Here is a 20891-nt window from a genome sequence, read left to right on the forward strand (position 1 = left end):
ACCCAATAACAGCCATAGGAAGACAAAAAAGAAAAAAACAATAAATGACCGGTCAGAACCCTCCATAAACTGCCTAAAAACTAAAGCTTTTTCTCAACTGCTCCAACACAGGGACTTCACTCAGGCAATACGTGACTCAGTTGAAGGATCAATTAGAAAATTTATGCAAACATTTCACAGTTCAGAGCCCCAAAAGGACCCTCTTGAGGTCCTTGCAGTGCATACAGCAAAGCGACCTGCAGGAGGACGCAGATCCCGTTAACAGGCAGCGAAGGGCAGGAACCACAAGACAATACGGGCTGTTTTGCCCCCAAGATACTTTTCACAATGGCTGGCAGTCTATGAAACAACCAGTACGCACCATCCGAGGGACAGTCTGGGCATGACAGGAAGATGCAATGAATAATTCATACAGAAATTACAAAACTAGAAGCATCCTGTAGAAAACAAAGTCTTAATTTCTCCAAAATGTTACTGTTCAGCCTCATGCGCTCTCTCAACTGATCCTCTAAAGAGGAGAAAAAAAAAAGTCAAATCTTGCACTTACCAAAACACCATATTTTTACAAAAAGAACACCCAAAAAACAAGTCGTGTCATTTTTACAATTGAGTTGAGGTGAATTTGCCCGCAGCCCTTGGCATTCCAGAACGAGTGGTCTCCACAAGGTATTTAGCAGACTGGTGGCTATAGAAGTCCCTTAGGACAAATATTTATGTAAGTATCAATACAAACTGAGTTTCACTGATGTTTAATGCTCACTCTGGAGTCACAGCAACATTTCCACTGGTCTTTGTTGTTCTACTACACACGTATTTGTTCAATGTGTAAACTTAATACCCACTGGTTCCATCTTCTTTCTTCTAACAAACATTAGTAGAAATAAACAATTATTAAAATCTATGGTGTCATTTAATACAGTGGGTACAAAAGAACAGTAACTACCAGGATTATCTTTTGGCACAGTCTTTTTGCACAGTCTGTACACGTATCTGTCCTAAGTCTGCTATAGTTTGTACAGAAAATTTTTCTTCCCTGGCTGAGATGTCAGATAGTTTTGCTATTCTATGGGTATCTTTGCTATCCTCTCCTAAAAGGAAACTCTACCAGTTTTATCAACAGTAATCAAATTTCTCAACTGCAATTGTAGTTAACATTTCAAAACAAGAGAAAATGGATACAGTTATTAAGCTTTGGTGGCCAGACAGGTAGAAGCCTCCTCTAATACTTACTTACACAACCTTCCTTCAGTGTTGCCTCTATCTCAGTCCAGCTGCATTATTTCATTATTCATTTCTCCTTCACACGCATGTTTAAACCAACAATTCTGTCACCTTCTTACTAAGCTTCTGTCTCAGTATTTGGTGCTCTTCTGTTTCAAGCCTTTTTCCTTCTCAATTCCTCCTGTGCCTACACACTTACTTGAATGGACATTACAGAAGCCACCAACACCATCACCAGCCTGAGCTGCTTCTCTTCAGGCCTGTGCTGCTGGTAGCATCCTTCTGGAAAACAAACCGCAGATGTCGAGTTACATTTTTGATTCACTTCTCAGCTTTAACCAAAGCTCATGAAACCACTTGTCCCAAGAATTGGCTGTTCTTTGTTGTGTCCTTTCTTCCTGCTACATGGCACAACCAGCTTTTTCCACAATTACATCTGGACTGTGCTTTTGCAAACACACTACTTGTGTAATCCTTGTATTATTGTTTTACCACCCCCTAAACACGTCGCTTTCCTTCCCATATTGGTTGGGAAACAAAGATTAACAAAGCCCAAACCCATTTTGAATCTGTGAAACCAGTGAGTGGTTTCTCTAAATTTCCTTTTTTCTTTTTTAATATCTGAAAATTTCACCTCTTTGACAAAAGGGGTGTTCTTTCTTCTGTTGCCCGTCTACCCAAACTATTGTAAAATCTCTTTTTTGCTTCCTTGTTTAAATTCAGAGGATCTGCAAGTTAACTGTATTTGCCATCTACAATCCTCCCCCGGAGTCATTTTGTTCAGGCAACTTTCACCAAACGCAACTAGAACCTGGATATATGCAACTTAACCATAAGCTGTTTTATCCTGTTAAGATGCGAAAAAACCCTCCAAAACCAACACACACACACACAAAAAAAACCCCACATAGCTGGAACCTACCAAACTATGGTATGTTCCCAACTCTGAGTCAAACTTTATTATTATTATTATTTTTAAATCTGCAGATGAAAAATGATGACTGTAGAGCACAAGCTTCTTTTTAACCTCAAATGGAAAGGAGCACTTCCTATTGCTCTTTTGTTTAGATGCTCCAGATGTTAATGCTTTCGAGCATGCCTTGCACTCAGTTTCCATGGCCCAGCTGTTCATCAGATGGAAAACTCTAAATTTCACTTTAAGCTTGTAAGGAAAATAAAGCACATTGACATCGCACTGTAGAATACAAATGAGTCTCAAATTCTCTGCTGAACAAAGTCCTTAGATCTCTTAGCAGATCTATTCATGTAGTGATACGCTTCAAAAGGCCTCAGATTTGAATATTCCCCCCAAATCATCTCTAATACGAGGGAGTTTTTAAAGGGGGCGAGTGAGAAATGAAACAAAACACGACGTTTAAACATCAAGAAACACAAAACACACAAGAAGAAAATCAAAGTTCAGATTTAAGCACTATGTATAAGCCAACTAATTAGGACTTGCTTCTATCAAGACACTCACAACTCAGGGAATTCTTTATATAAGCCATCGAGTCAGCACCTTTTACTGGTGTTCAGCCATAACCAGCACCGCATCTGCTGCTGTAATTTACACTTACTAAAGCACATTAAGCAAAAGAAATTATCTAAAGTATTTTATATCACTAAAGGGTGTTTTGTTATTTGTACCTTATCTAGCAGCAGACTGAGTGCAGGAGTGTTCTCAGGTATTGGGAATTATAGTTATTTTTCTATAGCCTTCTTCATAGGGAATTTAAACACCAACAGAGAGACACGGCAGGATTTGACCCACACCTGGCAACAAAAGGCTGTAATGCCATCACAGTCACCCTGGGGGCATCAATATGTAAAACAAATCAAATATTATCCCTAAAAATCTGTTCTCAAATTTATCTTCCTATACCAAATTTCACAATCACAGAGGTGCCTAGGACAATTTAAGGAATTTAAGTTGCAGGTTTCATCAATGAGAGTTAGTTAGACAAAGCTGCAGATAACCAGGAACTTTGCCAAAGGAAAACAGACAAGTCAGGACCTTTTTTCACTCACAGTATGGATTCACAAAGAAATTTTCCAGCTGTGCAGCTTTCCTTGCCCTACAGGGTGTTACTGTACCCTCCTCTGAAGTATCTGACCCCAGCAGCCATGGAGATATGATGCACAAACTCATTCCAAGATTATTTAATTTCTCAAGTCAGCCTTGAGCAAAAAAAGCAGCTAGATTTCTCAAGAATCAAATTCCTAAATTACTTGGATTAAACAAAATCTCCCTCAACTCAGAGGATGCAGCTTCCCAAACACACCAGCTCCTCCCCACCTTTTACCTTGAGCAGCAGCACAGAGGTCCAGAGAGCAGTTTTCACACCTGCAATGAGTTAGCCTGGAACAGAGAATCCATCTTGCATTGCACAGACAAAACTATCTAGGAACACAATTTACTGGGGAGTTTCTACTACACTCAGTTTTCTGCACAGGTTTATGGCTGTTTTAATTTCCCTGGCACCAGCCCACCGTGTAACAATGAGGCAGAAACAGCCACTTACTCCCCTTAAGTTCATTAATAACCTGCTATTTAAATACCTCACTCCATCTTTCTCTTATGGTTGCTGTATTATTTATATTTGTACTTAGGAGACAATAAACAAAAGTTTTGCATTTCCAGGAAAAGTCTTCTTCATAAAAGGCAGCCCTACATGATGCTTTGCAATAAAAAACAGAAGAGACAAGCAAGACAAGCACAACATTGATGACAGAAGGAAAAGCAATCAGAACGGTTTAATATTTGGTTAGTACCCAAGAGTCCATCCATATTGTCAACTGCAGTATAATTAAGCCGACAAACCTCATTAAGCATCAAGATTACTCCTGGCCATTTAAACATCATCTTCCAAAACAACACTGTTTAAAAAACAAACAAAACAGTCATTCCAGCTCATACAAGCACTTATTTTTACAGAAGGAAAGAGAAAAAAAGTGACTATAAAGATGCCACTTCTTATAAGTCATTGCAATAAATTTTGTCTTCATGTTTGTTAGGAAATACTATGTAATTTCCTAGGCTAGTTGATTAATCTACCTGTAGAAGAGATACAGGAGACAAACTTCATTCAAGACTATTCTAATACACCATTGTATCTTCCAATTGCTTAAATATCATTCTTTAAGTTTAATTCAACTTGGCATATGATGTATGAAATTATAACTCTTTGCTCCAAAGAGAAGGACTGTAACTATTTCGGTTTGAAATACAAGATCTCAGAGAAAAACTACAGAACAGGTTCAGGGTATCTACCAATAAGCACTCCCTTCTTGCCTTTAACACACAGAACCATAAACCCAAAGGAAATTTGGTCAAGTTTAATTCCAGCTTCGTCCCAGAGTTTGACAGTATTTTTTTGCTACAAATAAGGCAATTAACAGCTTTCACATTAAGAATGACGCAGATAAGTAAGAAATAAGGGGACACCTCCATAGATCTGCATTTCTGTCCCTCTTACGGTTTCCTGCTACACACGCAAACACTAAAGATCTTACAGACCCAATTCGAAAGAAAAATGTACCCCCGATTTGCAAATAAACAATAATGAAGCCACTTTAAATGTCTTCCTGAATAATAAGAAGTTAATACAAAATTCCATTTCCATTGCTGAGAAGCAAGAGAAGTCTATAAAGCCTTTCCACTTTGAAACTGAACTGCAACATTTATTTTGAGCATTTAGCAGGCTGGACAGCCCACTATTTGGGCAAGGAGATCCCATCATTGCCTTAATTATTGCAGAACCAGCAGCAAAAGTAGCATCACTACAACTGCAACCATGAGGCTAGACAAGACAGCAGGAATTCGAGACCAGTTTGTGTGGAAACTTCAGAGCACATTGGCTAAATACATGTTTCTCATCCCAGCAAACGGCTAGAATTTACTTAACGGATCGAGCTCTTCGCACAATGAGGGCCAGTCATACAGGAAAAGAAAAACAGAGCCTGGAAATAATGCTCGGTCTTAAGGCAGCCCTTTTGTGTGGTGAAACTATGACCTAAGAGGTAATAGCAACTCTATGAAGAGATAGCTTACAATAATTAAGAAAAAAGACTGTAAGATGATTTGGGAAAAAAAAGAAAAATAAATAAGGATAAAAAAAGAAATCACACAGCAGTACAGAAAGCTGTTCTCTATTTTATTTAGACAGATTTCATAATCATATCAGAACAGGCAAGTATCCATCTACCACCTTCCAGCAAGGCAAAAGGAACAGCACCATTAAATGAAGAGAGGCACCTTCTTTTTCCTCCCACCTTTATGTTCTGCCTGTTCTACGATGTTCTTTCTCTGCCACTAAATTGTCATATATAAAACATCTCTGGCATGGTCCTAATAGCACCCAGTCCAACACAATGATTCCAAAAAGCATTTTTCTCTGGGAGCAATGGTCCATAATGCCATTACATTGAGCATTCTTGAGCAACTCCACCCTTCTTGGTCATGTAATTAACTAAACCTTTGGAGTGTACAAGTTCAAGGACATTTTTCATCACGTGACATTTTTATCCCATATAAATGTTGCCAAGGGAAACCAATTATAAACACCTGCCATCTGAACAGTCCAGACCTGTCAAATTCGTATCACAGATAAGCAACAGAAAACACCTCTTAGTAAAACACAGAAGACCAATATCTCATTTTATAGCTTTTGTATGTTCGAATTTTTCAACAATGAAAAAAATGCAAAGGTTAAGACAGAACAAGTAAAGGCACAAGACAAGAGAAAAAAATCTACTTTAAACAAAAGGAAGGATTTTCTGTCTAGTAACCAAAGTCTCAGTATGCATATGCACAAAAGCAATCTTATTAAAACATATTAAGTATTGGACTTGGTAGGCAAACACAAGTCCCTTTGAGGTAAGAATTTGTTCACGCTGGCAATTAAATTCTCAGGTTAAAAAAAAAAAAAAAAAAAAAAAAAAAAAAACTAAAAACAGTGCAGCAGATTATTGTTGGTTAACTCAAACTTAGTTCCAGAACTTCCCCTTCAGTGTGTGTGTGCACAACCAGAGCCTTTCATAAAACTGGGCTCCAAATTCCACTGATATTCAGTAGAAGGTGTGTGTTTCCCTCCCCTCCAAAAAATACTCTCACAAAAGAAAAATACGTGGAATGAAATAAATATTCCTGCATAGTTAGCATGGAGACACAGTGTCTATTAACTTACTTGAAGAGGTCAGAAGCTCTGTACTCCCTGCTTGGTACTTTGAGACACTGCTAATTCAGTTCTCTGCACTCAGTTCTACGTTCAACAGCAGCTACAGCGTTACTGGTCCTTGCTCTAGTGCTAAGTTCTTCAGTGTTTTTCATGACAGACAATTTCTTCTCCAGTTAGGCCACCTCTGAAAGTGCTTCCTTAATTACATCTTAATTAAGATGTAAGGCATGCTGTGCCTTCATCCACATATGCCAGACTGGTAAGAACAGGAGCTCCCCACGTGAAGCCTGTCCACTAGGTTACATCAGGAAGATGCATTCTGGCTATTCAATCACCACAGAGGACACTGAGGCTGCCTGAAGGAAAACTGAGAAACGAACGATGCATAAAGAAATGACTCAGCTCTCTCACTATACTGATTGACTTTGAAAATAGCATTCAGTTGGCAACCATTTCCGTTTTAGTTCCAATACAGATGGTTTTAAGAAATTCACACGGAAAGATCTCTCTGCACATATTTTACGTGCAAAAACAGAGCCCTTCATTGCAAGCGTGTACAATATCTGCTCTCCACACGAGCGTTTTAGGTTCCTTTCTTCATGTACTGTGAGAGGAACTGGCCTCTGATGAAGTGGAGGAGCTTGGTCTCCGTGTGGAACATGGTAGCGATGGTTGCTGCGAAGCACAGGGCTCCCACGCCGACGTGCAGCAGCCTGGCCACCCAACCCTGGTCGCAGCAGAAAAACACCTGCAAAGGGAACCAGCAACAGGGGCAAGAACAGCGAGCGCAAGGGGAAACTCCCTCTTGTCCATGGCACCAACATTATCCAGGCAAACATTATAAGCAGGTGCTAGAAAGATTTGCTATACATATTGATTTATATACATATAAAAATAATGTTTGGGAGCCACGACATTTCTTTGACTACAAAAAGAATTTCTGTCCAACAGCAAAAAATAAGCACAAGTATATACCTAATAAACAAGTCATTTGCCATGTAGAAATATGTTGACACATTAAGGGGTAATTTTGTTTTCTATCTTGGGCATCCCCCCCTTCCTCACTGCCGCTTACATTAATGGCAGTTTCTCTGCTCTACTGCAAGATTTCTAATATTATTTAAAAAATGAGGAGCTTAATTCATCTACAAACAGTAAAAATATGCTAGACTACTTCTTGCCAGCTACTCCTCCTCAAGGAGGCAGAGGTCTGTAGATGCACAATTCCTGCACGTTCTACATGTATCACATAGAAATATACTTGTGAAGTTCAATTTATCATATGTATTAATTTAATCTTGTAATAGATGGACGCAGCTTTGCAAGCCTGTAATGAAAGGCTTCCAGCCTATGGATCAGGAGCTGTTTAACTTAACTTCACTGCTTGGGGAAACACAGGTCATCTGACACTAATTCTAGAGTGAAAACAAACCTGCCAAAGATACTTACCTCCGAGAAAACAGTAATTGCTCCACTTATGATATACACAAGTAGCAGAAGTGGTGAGGGCAGCAAGCCTGCCAGAGGTCTGTAACTGCTTTCTTTGAAGAAATCATGGATATAGTGGATGCTGTGGGCTATTCGAATACCCATATTGAAGCAGTTGGCAAGGATAAAGCCAACGCTGCCGTGCCAATGGGTCAAGAAATAAGAGATGCACAGAAACGTGAAGGACAAGGCCAGCATGACAAAGTTGTACCTAGGGAGAAGAAAAAACAAATTTAAATAACGTAAGTTATTATACTTATTTACTAAGCGTATATCCAAAAACAAATACCACAATTTATTTTCTAAAAAGAAGAATAGACGAATTATCTTCTCCTTTTCTAACGGAAATAGAGACAAATCTGCCTACAGAGACGTTAATAAAACATCTCATGGGAAAAGTAGGAAACATGACAAAAAAACCAAGCACTACCATTAAGTAATGAAATAGAATTTCCCTCACGTAACTCTATAATCACATCTGAAAGTCAAATCAAGTAATAATGGGTTGCAGTTTTTTTTAAACAATTGTTATATTATATTAGGTAGCTATTAAAGAAAAATAACACTCAAAAAGAAGGTGAAACCTTATTCAGTTTCTGCTCTGAACTGTGGCTCTGAAGACAAGTTCACACTATAAAAGAATAATGAAAGTAGACCTTGTCAAACAAAAAAGGTACTGCTTTGCCTATGGAAAATAGCTCATTTCAATTATTATTGAAGGGGTCTTGCAACAGACAGATGCTACAGAAATGAAAAACATCTGATAGTAGCACTGCAGGGTGCAGGTGTACAAGGACTTCTTTGGGAAAGCAGAGAACTTAAACCTTTCTTATATCCTAGTCATCATACACATACACCCAAAGCACCCATGCTAGGAAATGAAAGGAAGTTTCATTACATTTCTGGCACAAATTAGGCTGTTTTCTTTCTTATACAAGTAGCAATGTTAAAATCGTGTTAAGTTCAAGTTAGGTTAGGGTTCAAGCTAGTTTCCAAACACACATTCATGCAGAACAATAATCCTGTTTATCTGTTTAGACACTGAACTCCATGCAGACCATGGAGAGTAGCTAGAGGAATATTCTACCTGTCTACCTCCTCTTTGCACATCAAAGCAAATGTAAAACATTCTGTTACTCCGTTGACAGCAAGAAATAGGACATAGAGAGAGTAACATCGAAGAAGACTCGGACCTGAAAAAAATAAAACCATGAAAATGATTAATGAATCATTCTGTTACAAAACCAAACAGTTTTTACATTTACTGATTCTAATAAAAGTCTGCTTGTAATAGCTTTTCTGCAACATTTATCCACCTGCCTAAACAATCCTGCTTTCTGCATAACTCAGCTTTATCCTGTACAATCCACACAAGGCAGTTTTGGGAAGGATGCTCCGTTATCTTACTGGAGTAAGACAGCAATGATCAGTGTCAGCTGCATCTAGCAACAAAAACATCATTAAGAGCCAGACAGAGCAGTTTAGAGAGGTGGAACACAGGGCACTCTGCAGTATCCCAAGACACAGTTTCTTCACTCTTCATTGCCAGCAAACCTAGATACCTCCAATGCTGCTGCCAAGCAAGGTTGTAACTTTTACAGCAGATGCCAGCGAAACTTCCCAAGCTCCAATGAGAAAGGCAGTATTTCAAGCTTAAATGCATGCAACAGGATTAAGAAAAAAAATCCAGAACAGAAACAGGTGAAAACAGAGTACGCTTAAATTACTGAGACCTAATGAGGAACTGAAGTTCCTTTTCATCTGAGGTGACCTTGCTCAGATAGCCAGAGCAACTGATTTAACCCAAGAATTCCCAACTGCTACAGCTTCCCTTTAGATAAAATTGCTGCTTTGGCAGCTCTCTACTTCTATACCTGTTCCAGAACTGAGCATTGAGCCTCCATAAATATCCAGAGCCAGTTGAGAATAGGCATAGCCAAAAACTGTGATGGTAAGGCCAATCAGAAGGACAAGCTTCAACAGCAATTCTAACACACTTGCAGCCATAGCAACATCATCCTGAAAAATACTGTAGTCAATTACATGAATCCCAAACAATAGTTATTTTCACACAGAAAAGCTGTTTTAGGCAAAAAGTCAGTTTGTATACTGCACAAAAACGTCAAAATTACGCTCTGGTATCATGTTAACAACAGTCTTAACTTCTGAAAGAGTGCTAAGATTACTCTAAAGAGGAGTTAAGCAAGAATAGGAAAAAGCTCAGGTTGAACTTCATGTTGGATCAGTATTTCTTATCTAGAGCATGTATGAATGCTCCGCAGAATAAACCCTTCACTCTCACATTACTTACCATAAACCCTTGCTATTCTACCTCAATTCAAAAGTTCAAGTAAAATGCACTCTTTTTTTTCTTTTCAAAGCTGTATTCTTAGGAAGCATTAGTGTTTAATGTAAATTATACTCAATAAGTTAAGTATTTTCAAAGGCATTAATTTGTTAGATCACATCACAAAAACATGATATTTTCTTACAATATAATTGCCTTAGTCTATCCAAAAACACTTTGTACACAAGGGTTTCCATCATACTATTTAGAGCAGATGTTAATGTCAGCTAAAATATAATGTAGTGTTATGCCACTGCATACCTTCATTCCCATTTCATTTGAATTTTACCTACTCTTGTTTTGTTCAAGTCCAGCCTCCCTTTTTTTGTTCATTTTTGCTATCAATTTTTATTTTCAACTTTAACAGGCTTTATCTTCAAAAATTTAACACACACATTTCTGTCACACTCCCGTGAAACAAAAAGCAAGTTACATCTGACATGTAATTCATCTTAATGAAACATACCTGCTTTTGGAGCTTTACATTCTTCCCTCTTTCCAACACTTTAGCAAAAAAGACATAAAAGCTCTCTTCAATAGGCAAAAATATAAACCTGGCCACCAGTGAGCCAAGGTTATTTATGATATCATATACACCTTTAAAAAGAGAGATACAACAACCCTTAAAATTAAGAACCAACTTAATTCTAAGCCTTCAACGATGACACGTATCCTAATTTAACATTTCTGTCCTCATCAGTCTTTTAGGACCCTTTGAATAAGGGACAGCTCAATTCCTCAGGCAAGGAGGATGGCAAGTGGCTGCAGTTCCTGGGAAGAAGCATTTACACTGTCAGTATTTACAGGGGAAGAGTAGTTTCAACTTGCCACAAAAGTAAGAGTGGGCCTGCAGTTATGGCCTTTCACTTCCCAAGTGGAAAGAGCTGAGACGCTGCCAACTCAGTCACCTGAATTGCTTCTGTTGTTCATTACTACATTAACTGTCCAGCTGGAAAGTTTGGATCCAGAGGAAAATTAAATTGAAACTGAGTACCATAAATTCTCTCTTCTATATCCATTCAATCATTCTGACATGTTCCTCAAAGTCACAAAGGTTTCGAGGGCTTCACAGATTTTAAAGTTTTTAATTTTGAAAATAACTTACAGAATTTAACTCAAAAAAGGGACTTACCAACTGCACCATCACTGCACAGCATTATTGCACTTACCTTGATCTCCAAAATTCAACACATTCAAAAAAGTCATCACATATCGTTCCCCTGAAAGTTCAAAATACAGACATCACCAGTAAGTGCAAATAGAGTCTAAAACCATCCAAGTATTTATTCACTTATTTTAAGCACTAAGGATTCGACAGACAAGATCAAACGGGACCAGCTGCTAGTTCCAAAGACCCTCAAAAGCATCATCTGGGTTGGCTACGTCTGCTGGTGACAACTTCTGAACATCAGCCTCCCAACAGCTCTCTCAACCTCCAAGTCAACTGTATAACTATCATATTATTCATTAGCATCTGTATTTTCCACTCATCTGTTTTATCATTATTTCCTCTTTTCAGTGAAGAAAAATTTTACCAGTTACTACATAGTCAAGGACAGTGGAAGGTTTGGTTTTGTTTGCTTTAAGTTTGTTTTCCTCCCACACACAGCAGAGGACAGGCTAGTTCAGCTAACCCCAGTGCTGCCCTATCGTGGCAGGCTGTAATTCCAATCTCAGCAACCTCCTCCAGACCCTGGCCCTTCTCCATTGCACCTATATATCCTGCCTCACCTTCCGTCAAAATCTGTTTCAAGAAAGATTGTTTGAAAAAACTCCAAGTCAATCGTGCCTCTTTCCAGTTAACAAAAGTCTGTGGAAAGAAAAAATACTGTAATGTAATAAACATCACTGAAACTGCCCAGTAGAATCACAAAACTGAAAGACAGGACACAACTCTGGGCCAGCTCTAACCACGGGGTACAAATTAACAGCTACGACACTGTGGATTTTCCTCCTGACAAATCTAAAAACAAGCACAGACTTTGCTCTGATGTGGCCAGATAACTCTTCTTCCGTTGATGAAAATTACTATTGCTCAGGATAGCTAAAGGAGTTGGAAGATTTTTCTACAGAAAAGATTGCTCAGTACCACAACAGAGAGAGATGAGAGAAAAATGATTTTAATCAGGTCAGTATAACACTGACCTTCACTGCAGGCATCTTACCACTCTTTAAACCATTCCATGAAGTCTAGCAACCTACAAGGACCTCAATTTCTAAGGTTTTCAAAAGATCATCTTCCCTCCTTATGGCTTTTCATTTCTTCCCTTGCCTGATTTCCTCCTGAGAGGACACAGTAAACAGCTTCTTTCACAGTTCAGAGATACCCACCAGAATCCCACTTGTCAGCTCCAGTGCCTCAGACTAATTTTCAAATCTTTCCCCCAAGAAAGACTGCAAAATTAAGAATTAAACTGTGTGACCTACCTCATCTTCTACCAAGTTTGGTAAAAGCGCTTTCATTCGAGTGACTGGAAATGACTTCTTTGTTGCTTCAGGAGATCCCAGAAATATCATAAAATAAATGACATAGCACATTACCAGCACACTGGTATATAAAAGCTGGAAGGAGAAAAAAGGGATATAAGACCAAGGATACAAAATTAACTTATAGTTACATGCTAGAATGCTAAATTCAGTAAATGAATGAGAATGTATTAAATAGATTTAAGCCCTGTTAAATGTTAGGCTGAAGATACTAAGTAACAAGAAGACCAAAAAAAAGCTGTTGATTTTGATATGCTAATCAGTAGCTGAGCATCATGATTGGCACTTTATCAGCTTTTTTATATAGGTGTATTCTATCCAGTATTTTTATTATTACATACTCAGCGCAATTTTAAAGCAATTATTCATTTGAAGGGAAGTCAGGGGGAATTGTCAGAGCAATTAGTGTCTACACAAGCTATATACTACAGCCAGCGTGGCACAGATAACCTGATAAGACACAAGCCACATCTCATCTTCAACAACAAGCATATTCATTCTTTATTGCAGTAAAGAAAGTCTTAACCGAAGACAAACAAGTGCAAAGAGACCTTGTTAGAACTTTTCATTATCACCTGGTACACAACATGAAGTCAAGCATTAAATCAACACTGAAGCCAGCTGAGGAGCTGGCTCCTCAAGCATGAGCATGTGTAAGTTTTTTAGAAAAAAAATAAAATAAAGCTTGCATAGAATAACATAACCTTTCTTGCAGAACATGCCCTCTTGCACAGGACACTTTCTTATACCTCTCAACATGATCTAGGTGAAGTCTGAGTCAATGAATATCAGTACCATGCTGCATCTTACACATTACAGGAGCATTTTCTCTCACCTCTGTGCTATTTAGCTAATAATTATTAGTTATTTAGTTAAGAAAGATAAAAGAAAAAAAATACATCAGTGGAATCAAGAATTTACAGAAAACAACAACACAGGAACTCACCTGTGCCAGGCAGAAGATGTAAAGGCCCCACTGAGGATAAAGTATTACTAAAATAACCGTTAAAACACATTTTGACAATACAGAAAAGCTTTCAGCAATTACCTTTAAGAAAAAGAAAAATGGGACATTTTATTTTCTACCAGCTTAAACCACATACAGATACTTAACACACATTTCACACACAAATTGGGTAAAATAAATTTAAAAAGTCAGAGGAACTTTATTGCAAAGTTTCCCTCCTACTGAGTTGATCATCTTAAATTGCAATTACTCCACAAATCCTCTACCCTTGTGTTGCACAACTCCCTTCATTGTACTTTTCCAGTCTCTTGTACAAGGCAGCAAGTTTTGCTCAATCATGTTCTCAACCACTACATTTCACAATTTAATATTCACAATCAATTAACTTCAAAATCACAAAAATTACATGCCTCTCCCTCCAATTAAAACTCCTGATTACATATTCAGTGATCAGTATGGTGATAGTTTCTAAATAAACTTTAATCCTTGCTTTAACAGCATGCACTCATGGTATAAGTGATACACTATTCAGCTTGACATGTTTTAATGTGCTCGAACACACAAACATCCGGTGTGGGAATGTTTTTTTTGCATTACCTTTTCATTTTCTCTTCAACAGAGAGGGTTTTTCCCCTGTGTCCCATATACTTAGTCTGCTTTACTAACCTTAAGTCTCACGAATAAATGAGCTTGTGCTAAAACCCAGAAAGGTTCTCCCAGAAGCTCAATAACTGCAGAAAGACCAAATGCCACCACACCAGCCCCATAATGAGGAACCACGGTAGGATCGGGCACTTCAAGCAACTGCAGCCAGACTGCGCCCAAGAAAACAGACCAGAAAACGCCAAGAGGAACCCTAAAAAGTTAACATAGAAGCAATTGTTAAAGTGATATTAAAAATATGAAATTGGATTAAAATTTCACATATGGACACATTTTTTAAAAAAATGCTCTACACTTATTTCGGTTATATTTCAGTTTGGTTTGTGGTGGGGTTTATTATTATTATTTATTTATTTTTTATTAGCAGACAGCCTTATACATTTTAAGACACAGATAAGGAAAAATTTTTCTGACTCGTCTTCTTCCTAGTTAAGAATCAGGTCAACTATCTATGTTCTGGATTTTCCAGGCTTGAACAATTCTGGTCCCATACCAACCTGTAAAGTTACTGAAATAACTTCACCCTGTGCCTTTAAAAAAAATAAAAATAAAAATAAAATTATATGATTTATGAGGAACTTTGGAGAATTCTGGTGGAACAGCAAACCTTGTCACCCCTCCAAGTGCTCATCTCACACTTTCAGAGATCACTGGCTTCCTGAGAATGACAGCAGAGTCAGCAAAAGAAAATGCATGCCTGCACCCAGAGGTACACAGCAATTTATATTGCTATGCTATATAGCTCAAAGCTCCTTCAATTAGTGATTGCAGCTAAGGGGCCAAGCTATGCACAAGCGTGCAGACATGTATCACCTTCTGTTGACACTGCTTCAAGAACACCAAGCCTCTGGTAGACTGCAGGAAGTTCTGCACCAGAGCAGCAGAACCCTCCCATTAGCTCATCCCTAAGGTATTTGAAGGTTTCACATCCTTCAAGAAAATTAATCTTCATTTTAAGTTATGCTTCGCTAGGAGAAAGGAATAAATAGCACACATTAAAATGTGTTGCCATTAAAATGTGTTGGGGCTCAAACTCTGACAAAAAGAGCTCTGAAAAAATAAAAGCCTAGCTCAAACTGGGTCTCCAACTCAGTTTAAACACACCTTCACAAATGTCTAGTCTTATTGCTTTATTAATCCATAGGCAAGTAGAGAAAAAGGACCATGTATTCGGTCAAAATGTCCGCTTACTCAAAAAATAAAGTTCACAGAGTTAAAAACAGAGCTCACTACTTCCATATCAGCCCTGAAAATAAAACTGAATATTGAGTGGCTCACTTGTGAAATAATTGTCTCAATACTTGCTTTCATTTTGTTTTTGCTTCTTGGATAAAAAAAAAAAAAAACAAACACACACACACACAAAGAATAAATATCAGTTTATAAGGTTCCTTACGTTAGCCAGAGGAGGTTGATGGTTTTTGTCCAGTTGCGCTTCGTGCCTCCGCTCAGACAAGCTCTGCGAAACGCCTCCCTGGCCAGGAAGAGAACTGTTGAATAGAGCAGTGTCAGCCTAAAGACACAGGAGAGAAAAAAAAAAAAAAAAAGAAAGAAAAAAGAGAGAGAAATTACTCCTTTACATGCAGTTTCTGAACTTGTTCTCAGAAAGACTGAGGATGGAATAAACCTTTAGATCTTATCAATGTGTACAAATAGCTGAGGGGAGAATGTAGGGAGGATGGGGCAAAACTCTTCTCAGTGGTGGCCGGCGACAGGATGAGGGGTAACGGGTGCAAGTTGAACTCCAGACTCCATCTCCATGTGAGGAAGAACTTCATTCCTGTGAGGGTGCCAGAGCCCTGGCACAGGCTGCCCAGAGAGGCTGTGGAGGCTCCTTCTCTGGAGATCTTCAAACCCACCTGGATGCCCTGTGCTCTGAGTGTCCCTGCTGGAACAGGGGCTGGACTAGATGGTCTCTAGAGGTCCCTTCCAGCCTCAGCTATTCTGTGATCTAGGGCCAAAACTGCTCCTGTGGGGTGATTATGGGCAAAATTCTCACACAGGACTGTGGGACACAAACCAAATCAATTCAGTCCATAAATTAAATATTCCTGTGCCATGAGTAGAAGAGGTAAAACATTACCACCTTTTAGGAAGGCAGGAAAGCAATTTTATGATTGATGGCAAAAACACTTCAGGAATACCTCAGGGCAATAACGTTGATGCGAGATTTGCAGCAGTTGCATGCAAGAATGCTGCCCCAGCTTTCTTCCACCACAAGCCAGGGGTTTTGCATTAAAACAGGCTAAGCAGAGCCTCTGTTAGGTTTCAGGGCAGAAAAGAAACGCAGCAGCACGGAGAGTGCAAAAAAATGCTACAAAACCCAGGGCAAAACGGCCGGGTTTGGCGCTACCGCGCAGAGCCGCGTCCTGCGGCCGCAGAGCCCCCCGTCTGCCGCTCACCTCACGCCGACGACGCCGATGAGCTCCCGGGAGAGGTGGCGGAGCGTGAAGGCGTTGAGCGCGAACGTGACCCCCCGCGACAGCACCTGCGGACACAGGGACACACGGACACGCGTCACGGCCGCCGCGCTCCCGCCCGGGCCGCCTCGGCGCGGCTCGGCGCGGCTCGGCCCGCACCTGCAGCAGGGCGCTGGAGGAGGCCAGCCGCGTGGTCTGGCCGAGCACGTCCTGCGAGGCCATGAGCCGCCCCCGGCCCCTCGGCCCGGCGCGGCCGCTGCGGGAGGCGGCGCTGCCGCCGTCGCGCCGCGATCCCGTCAGGCGGGCGGGGCCGCGCCGCCTCCTCCGGCGCTGCGGGGCGCGTTCCCGAGCGCTCCGAAAACGCTTGTGAGCGCAAAGAACGTTTGAAACAGCGTTTTCTGGCAGGGAGGCTGCGCGGGGAAACGTCTCCGCGAGCGTTGGCGACTCGCTCACCTCAACTGAGCAAATCCCCCCCGTCTCCCCTGATTTAAGGAGAAAGACAGCCCTCCTCCAGAACTGAGGTAAAAGCTGCCTGCTCTGGAGCAAGGATTCCTCCCGTCGATTAATGCTGCAAATAGAGGAACAAATAAGTAAATAAAAGAGCCACAGACACCTTCAAATAGCATATTGCAATATAGACACAGCTGAACTGCACTCTACTCAACAGTACTCATGTGCAAGGCCTGCTTGATTTCAGCTCTTTAATGGATATGAACAGCCAGAGTTTTAAGATACTAATTTAAAAGGAGCTGGATGACCAATTAAACTTTGAGTTCATGAAAAAAAGACATAAATAGCTATTCTGTCTTCTGCCAGCATCAAATTCCCCTCTTCTTTGAAGTGTTAGGCCCATTACTTTAGCTCTTAAAGAGTAAAGTGATGGGTATAGTTTTTTAGAGTCTTTCTATGGTCATTTATGTCAGTAACAGCAGTAACCTCCTTTAAAACCCATCACAAGTTGGTAAGTGTACTACAAAGGAAAAATAAAGGTGCAAAGAGGAACATAAAACACGTAGCATTTAATCAGTACCGTGGTAAAGATTCGTATGGTGCTTAGGTTTCCATGTCTATACCCACACATAAATGTTAATGATAAAAACAGATGTCTTCAAGGAAGGAAATGGGAGAAATAGCAGCTAACTGGAGGTGCCCTGCTCAGGCATCTGCCAGGGACATACCAGCAGGTGCCATCTAATGCCAGCTTGTTTTCCAGCAGGGCTTGTCACCCCAAAGACATAGAGAGATGCAAGCGTAAGAGGAAAAGTTGTTAAGTGTTTGGCTTTGCCATTTGCACTCCTTTGGCATTCCTGCATCTAAACCGCTAGATGGCAAACAGCCTTTGAGAGAGACAGCGCTGTTCAGCGCCCAAAGTACGTGGGTGGGCTGAAAATGAGTTTTTTTATTCTATTAGAACATTTCCAAGTCTGTTGTGTCTGAACAACAGGATAAATGGGCTAAACTGCAACAAGTGTGACACATATAGGTCAAAAACAGAAAAAGAGCTGTATTTTAGGCTTGCAAATTGGCCTATCAGTTCACTCGATCTTACTCACAATATTTGTGTGAACAGACTTTTCGCTGAGCTGCTGAGTTGACAAAAAAGCTTATTTTTAGTAACATAGCTTGAAAGCAGGTATAGTTTAAGAGAGAACCAAGTTCCTGAAGCAGCATACAATCCCAGTACGAGTCTCCTATTCAGGGAAAATCATCTGTGATTGCTGTGAAGCCACTTAAAGATTTCCTGCATCCTCTCATTGCAATGAATCACCCTCTGAATTATCCTAAGGCAACTATTGGTGGTAGCGTGTCCTGTAGTTCAGTAACGTTAGCAGCAAAGAAGGAAAAACAAAATAAAAAACAGCCCCTATGGAAGTTCTTATTTCCAGATCTGGACTGCAACTGATACTAAACTTGGGGGAAAAAACACCTGGAGCTAAAATAGGCAGCTAATTTCCCTGGAGACAAAAAATTCACAAATTAATGACCAAGTGACACCTGAGAAACAGGAACCAATTAAATCAGCAGTGGGAGCCTGAAAAAAGCCTAAACAATTGCCATATTCCATCTCTTCTGAAACAAATATCTTACTGAAGAACTAAAGTCAAGACTAGTAAGTAATGGGTCAATACCAAATTTATATGGCATTAAGCCAAATAAATGGCGCACTTTGAAGTTAGTGATAGACTTTCATATTGTCATTTACCTGGGGATTTCCTTTCCCTCAAAGGCCCCTTGGCAAGTTTTCACCATACTGCCCAGAAGCCTCGTGCCAGTTCAGAACACAAATTATATGAGATTGGGGTTTATTTTGTTGTTGCTTTTTAATAATGCTTTAAAAAAAGAGTCTCCGTCTCTGCTCATGACAGCATAAAGTTTGTTCCAGTAGAGAAATGTCTGTGGCATCGTGGCCAAGGCAAGAGTCACAGGTTGACTTACCAGACTAGGTGTTAACGTCTCCTTAAGCTTTCCCCCCTCCTGTGAGCTCCCCTCGTTCAAACTGATGGGGAATCTGTGCCAGAGGATGGAAAATTTCCATTCCAGTGCAGAGCTGTGGGAAGCAAGAGAAGAGATTCACAGCCCACTCCAGGAAAAGGCACACGAGGAATTACTGCAGTGCTGATTTGTCTGTCTTCCCTCCAACCAAAGGGTTCCAGAAGGGCTTTATAGATTAATTTAACCAGGCCCTGTGGACCAAGTTAATCTTAGGGCATGTGAAAGAAACTAACAAAAAAATGCATCTCTCTCCTCTGGCTGCATTACTAGTTCCTCTATGTCTTTGCTTTGGGATGGATGAAGGGGCTTTTTGGAGAATGCAGAAGTGCTTTTCCTGTGATGTGCTATGTCTTAAAAATGCACTCTCAGCTTTCCAGAGAAGCCTGGGACTTTCTAGCACTAGAAGTGCTTGGTGTATTCAGACTGAGAGGTCATTCCATAAGCTCCTGCTGCCTCCCTTAAGGAAAAGTATGCTTGAAAGATCTCAAGGTGCAGAAAAGCCTGAAAATGAGATTCCTATTCACTATGCAAACACATACATCCAGGTACAACATTTCCTCTAGTACCGATATAGAAACGATGCTGTCTTCACTAAAATAGCTCATGGCTGCTAAGTATTGATGTAGAATGATCCCCATGTTTTAGAATTCAACAAGAGTGTTTTTAAACGTGCTTTCACCTCAGCGTGACTTGTTTGTGCATGAAACGACCTTAAGACTTTAAAAATCAACAGTGAAAATAACTCGGCAAACAGTAGGATATTAACAGCAAAAGGACTCATCTAGCAGGTGCTTCTGAGATACGTAACAGAGCCTGGTGTCCAAAATTGCACCAGACGTCAAGTAGCCCAAGTTCCCTTCCCCTTCTCCTTGGAGCACCTGCAGGTTCCCTTGTCGAGCAGCTAGGGCTAGAAGCTGTGTTGAGAACCAAGGAGAACTTCTGACACACGAAAGGGTGGGTTTTGCTACCCTAAGCAAAACGCCTTCCATCACTAAACGGTTATTAAAGCCGAAAACGCAATCTGTGAGTCACTACCACAGCCTTCAGGTTGCATTTGTATATTATATAACAGGGCACGCGATCAGCTGTAAAATTGAATTAACTGTGAGTCAAGTACCCCTTCACGTCATTCATTTCCCCCTCCCTCGAGGGCTGGGTTCCATTTTTCTGCTGAACTAAGTCCTTCCGTGATCACTTTGACAAACCCATGGAATGAAATAACTTGCTCAAGCTTCTGGAACCCCCTCTAGTATTCACGACAGTTCTAAGTGAAATCTTCATCCCCTAATTTGTCCAGGATTCTGAAATAATATTTCCCCTCTATTGCTTTCCTGCTAAACAAGCTGTTCTGTTGTATTTCCTCTTAAAAATTGCGCTTTTTGCCACTCAGTCTCTGGAAGACAGTCAAATAGACTTTTCTATTTCCTGTTGTTCAACCAAATCAACTATATTACAATTAAAATACCAGGGCCGCATGGGCCAATTTTATTCTCTATGCCTCCTACCTTCCTAAGCATTTAGGCTGGGAAAAGATAGAGTTACATCCTATCTGATATTCCATTTCACCAGAAAATCTGCATCCCTGCTAAGAGTAGGGGCTTGATTTCTTGTCCAGGAGAGGACAACAG

General features: G+C 40.1%; 1 protein-coding gene across 1 annotated transcript; it reads right to left on the reverse strand.

Moving 5' to 3' along the window:
- Nucleotides 1-6956: 6956 nt before the first annotated feature.
- Nucleotides 6957-16992, reverse strand: RFT1 (RFT1 glycolipid translocator homolog). The gene is made up of 13 exons (XM_088526680.1): nucleotides 16930-16992; nucleotides 16753-16838; nucleotides 15747-15863; nucleotides 14354-14543; nucleotides 13667-13768; nucleotides 12661-12795; nucleotides 11965-12043; nucleotides 11403-11453; nucleotides 10700-10830; nucleotides 9761-9905; nucleotides 8974-9079; nucleotides 7848-8097; nucleotides 6957-7146 (listed from the first exon to the last, which is right to left on the reverse strand). Exons 1-13 carry the CDS (start codon nucleotides 16990-16992, stop codon nucleotides 6982-6984), a joined length of 1620 nt encoding a protein of 539 aa, XP_088382806.1. The 3' UTR covers nucleotides 6957-6981.
- Nucleotides 16993-20891: the final 3899 nt, after the last annotated feature.

The sequence above is a fragment of the Tinamus guttatus genome, unplaced genomic scaffold, assembly GCF_059628265.1.
Source record: "Tinamus guttatus ecotype Peru unplaced genomic scaffold, ASM5962826v1 Tinamus_guttatus_pri_ptg000026l, whole genome shotgun sequence".
In the NCBI taxonomy this organism is placed as follows: domain Eukaryota; kingdom Metazoa; phylum Chordata; class Aves; order Tinamiformes; family Tinamidae; genus Tinamus; species Tinamus guttatus.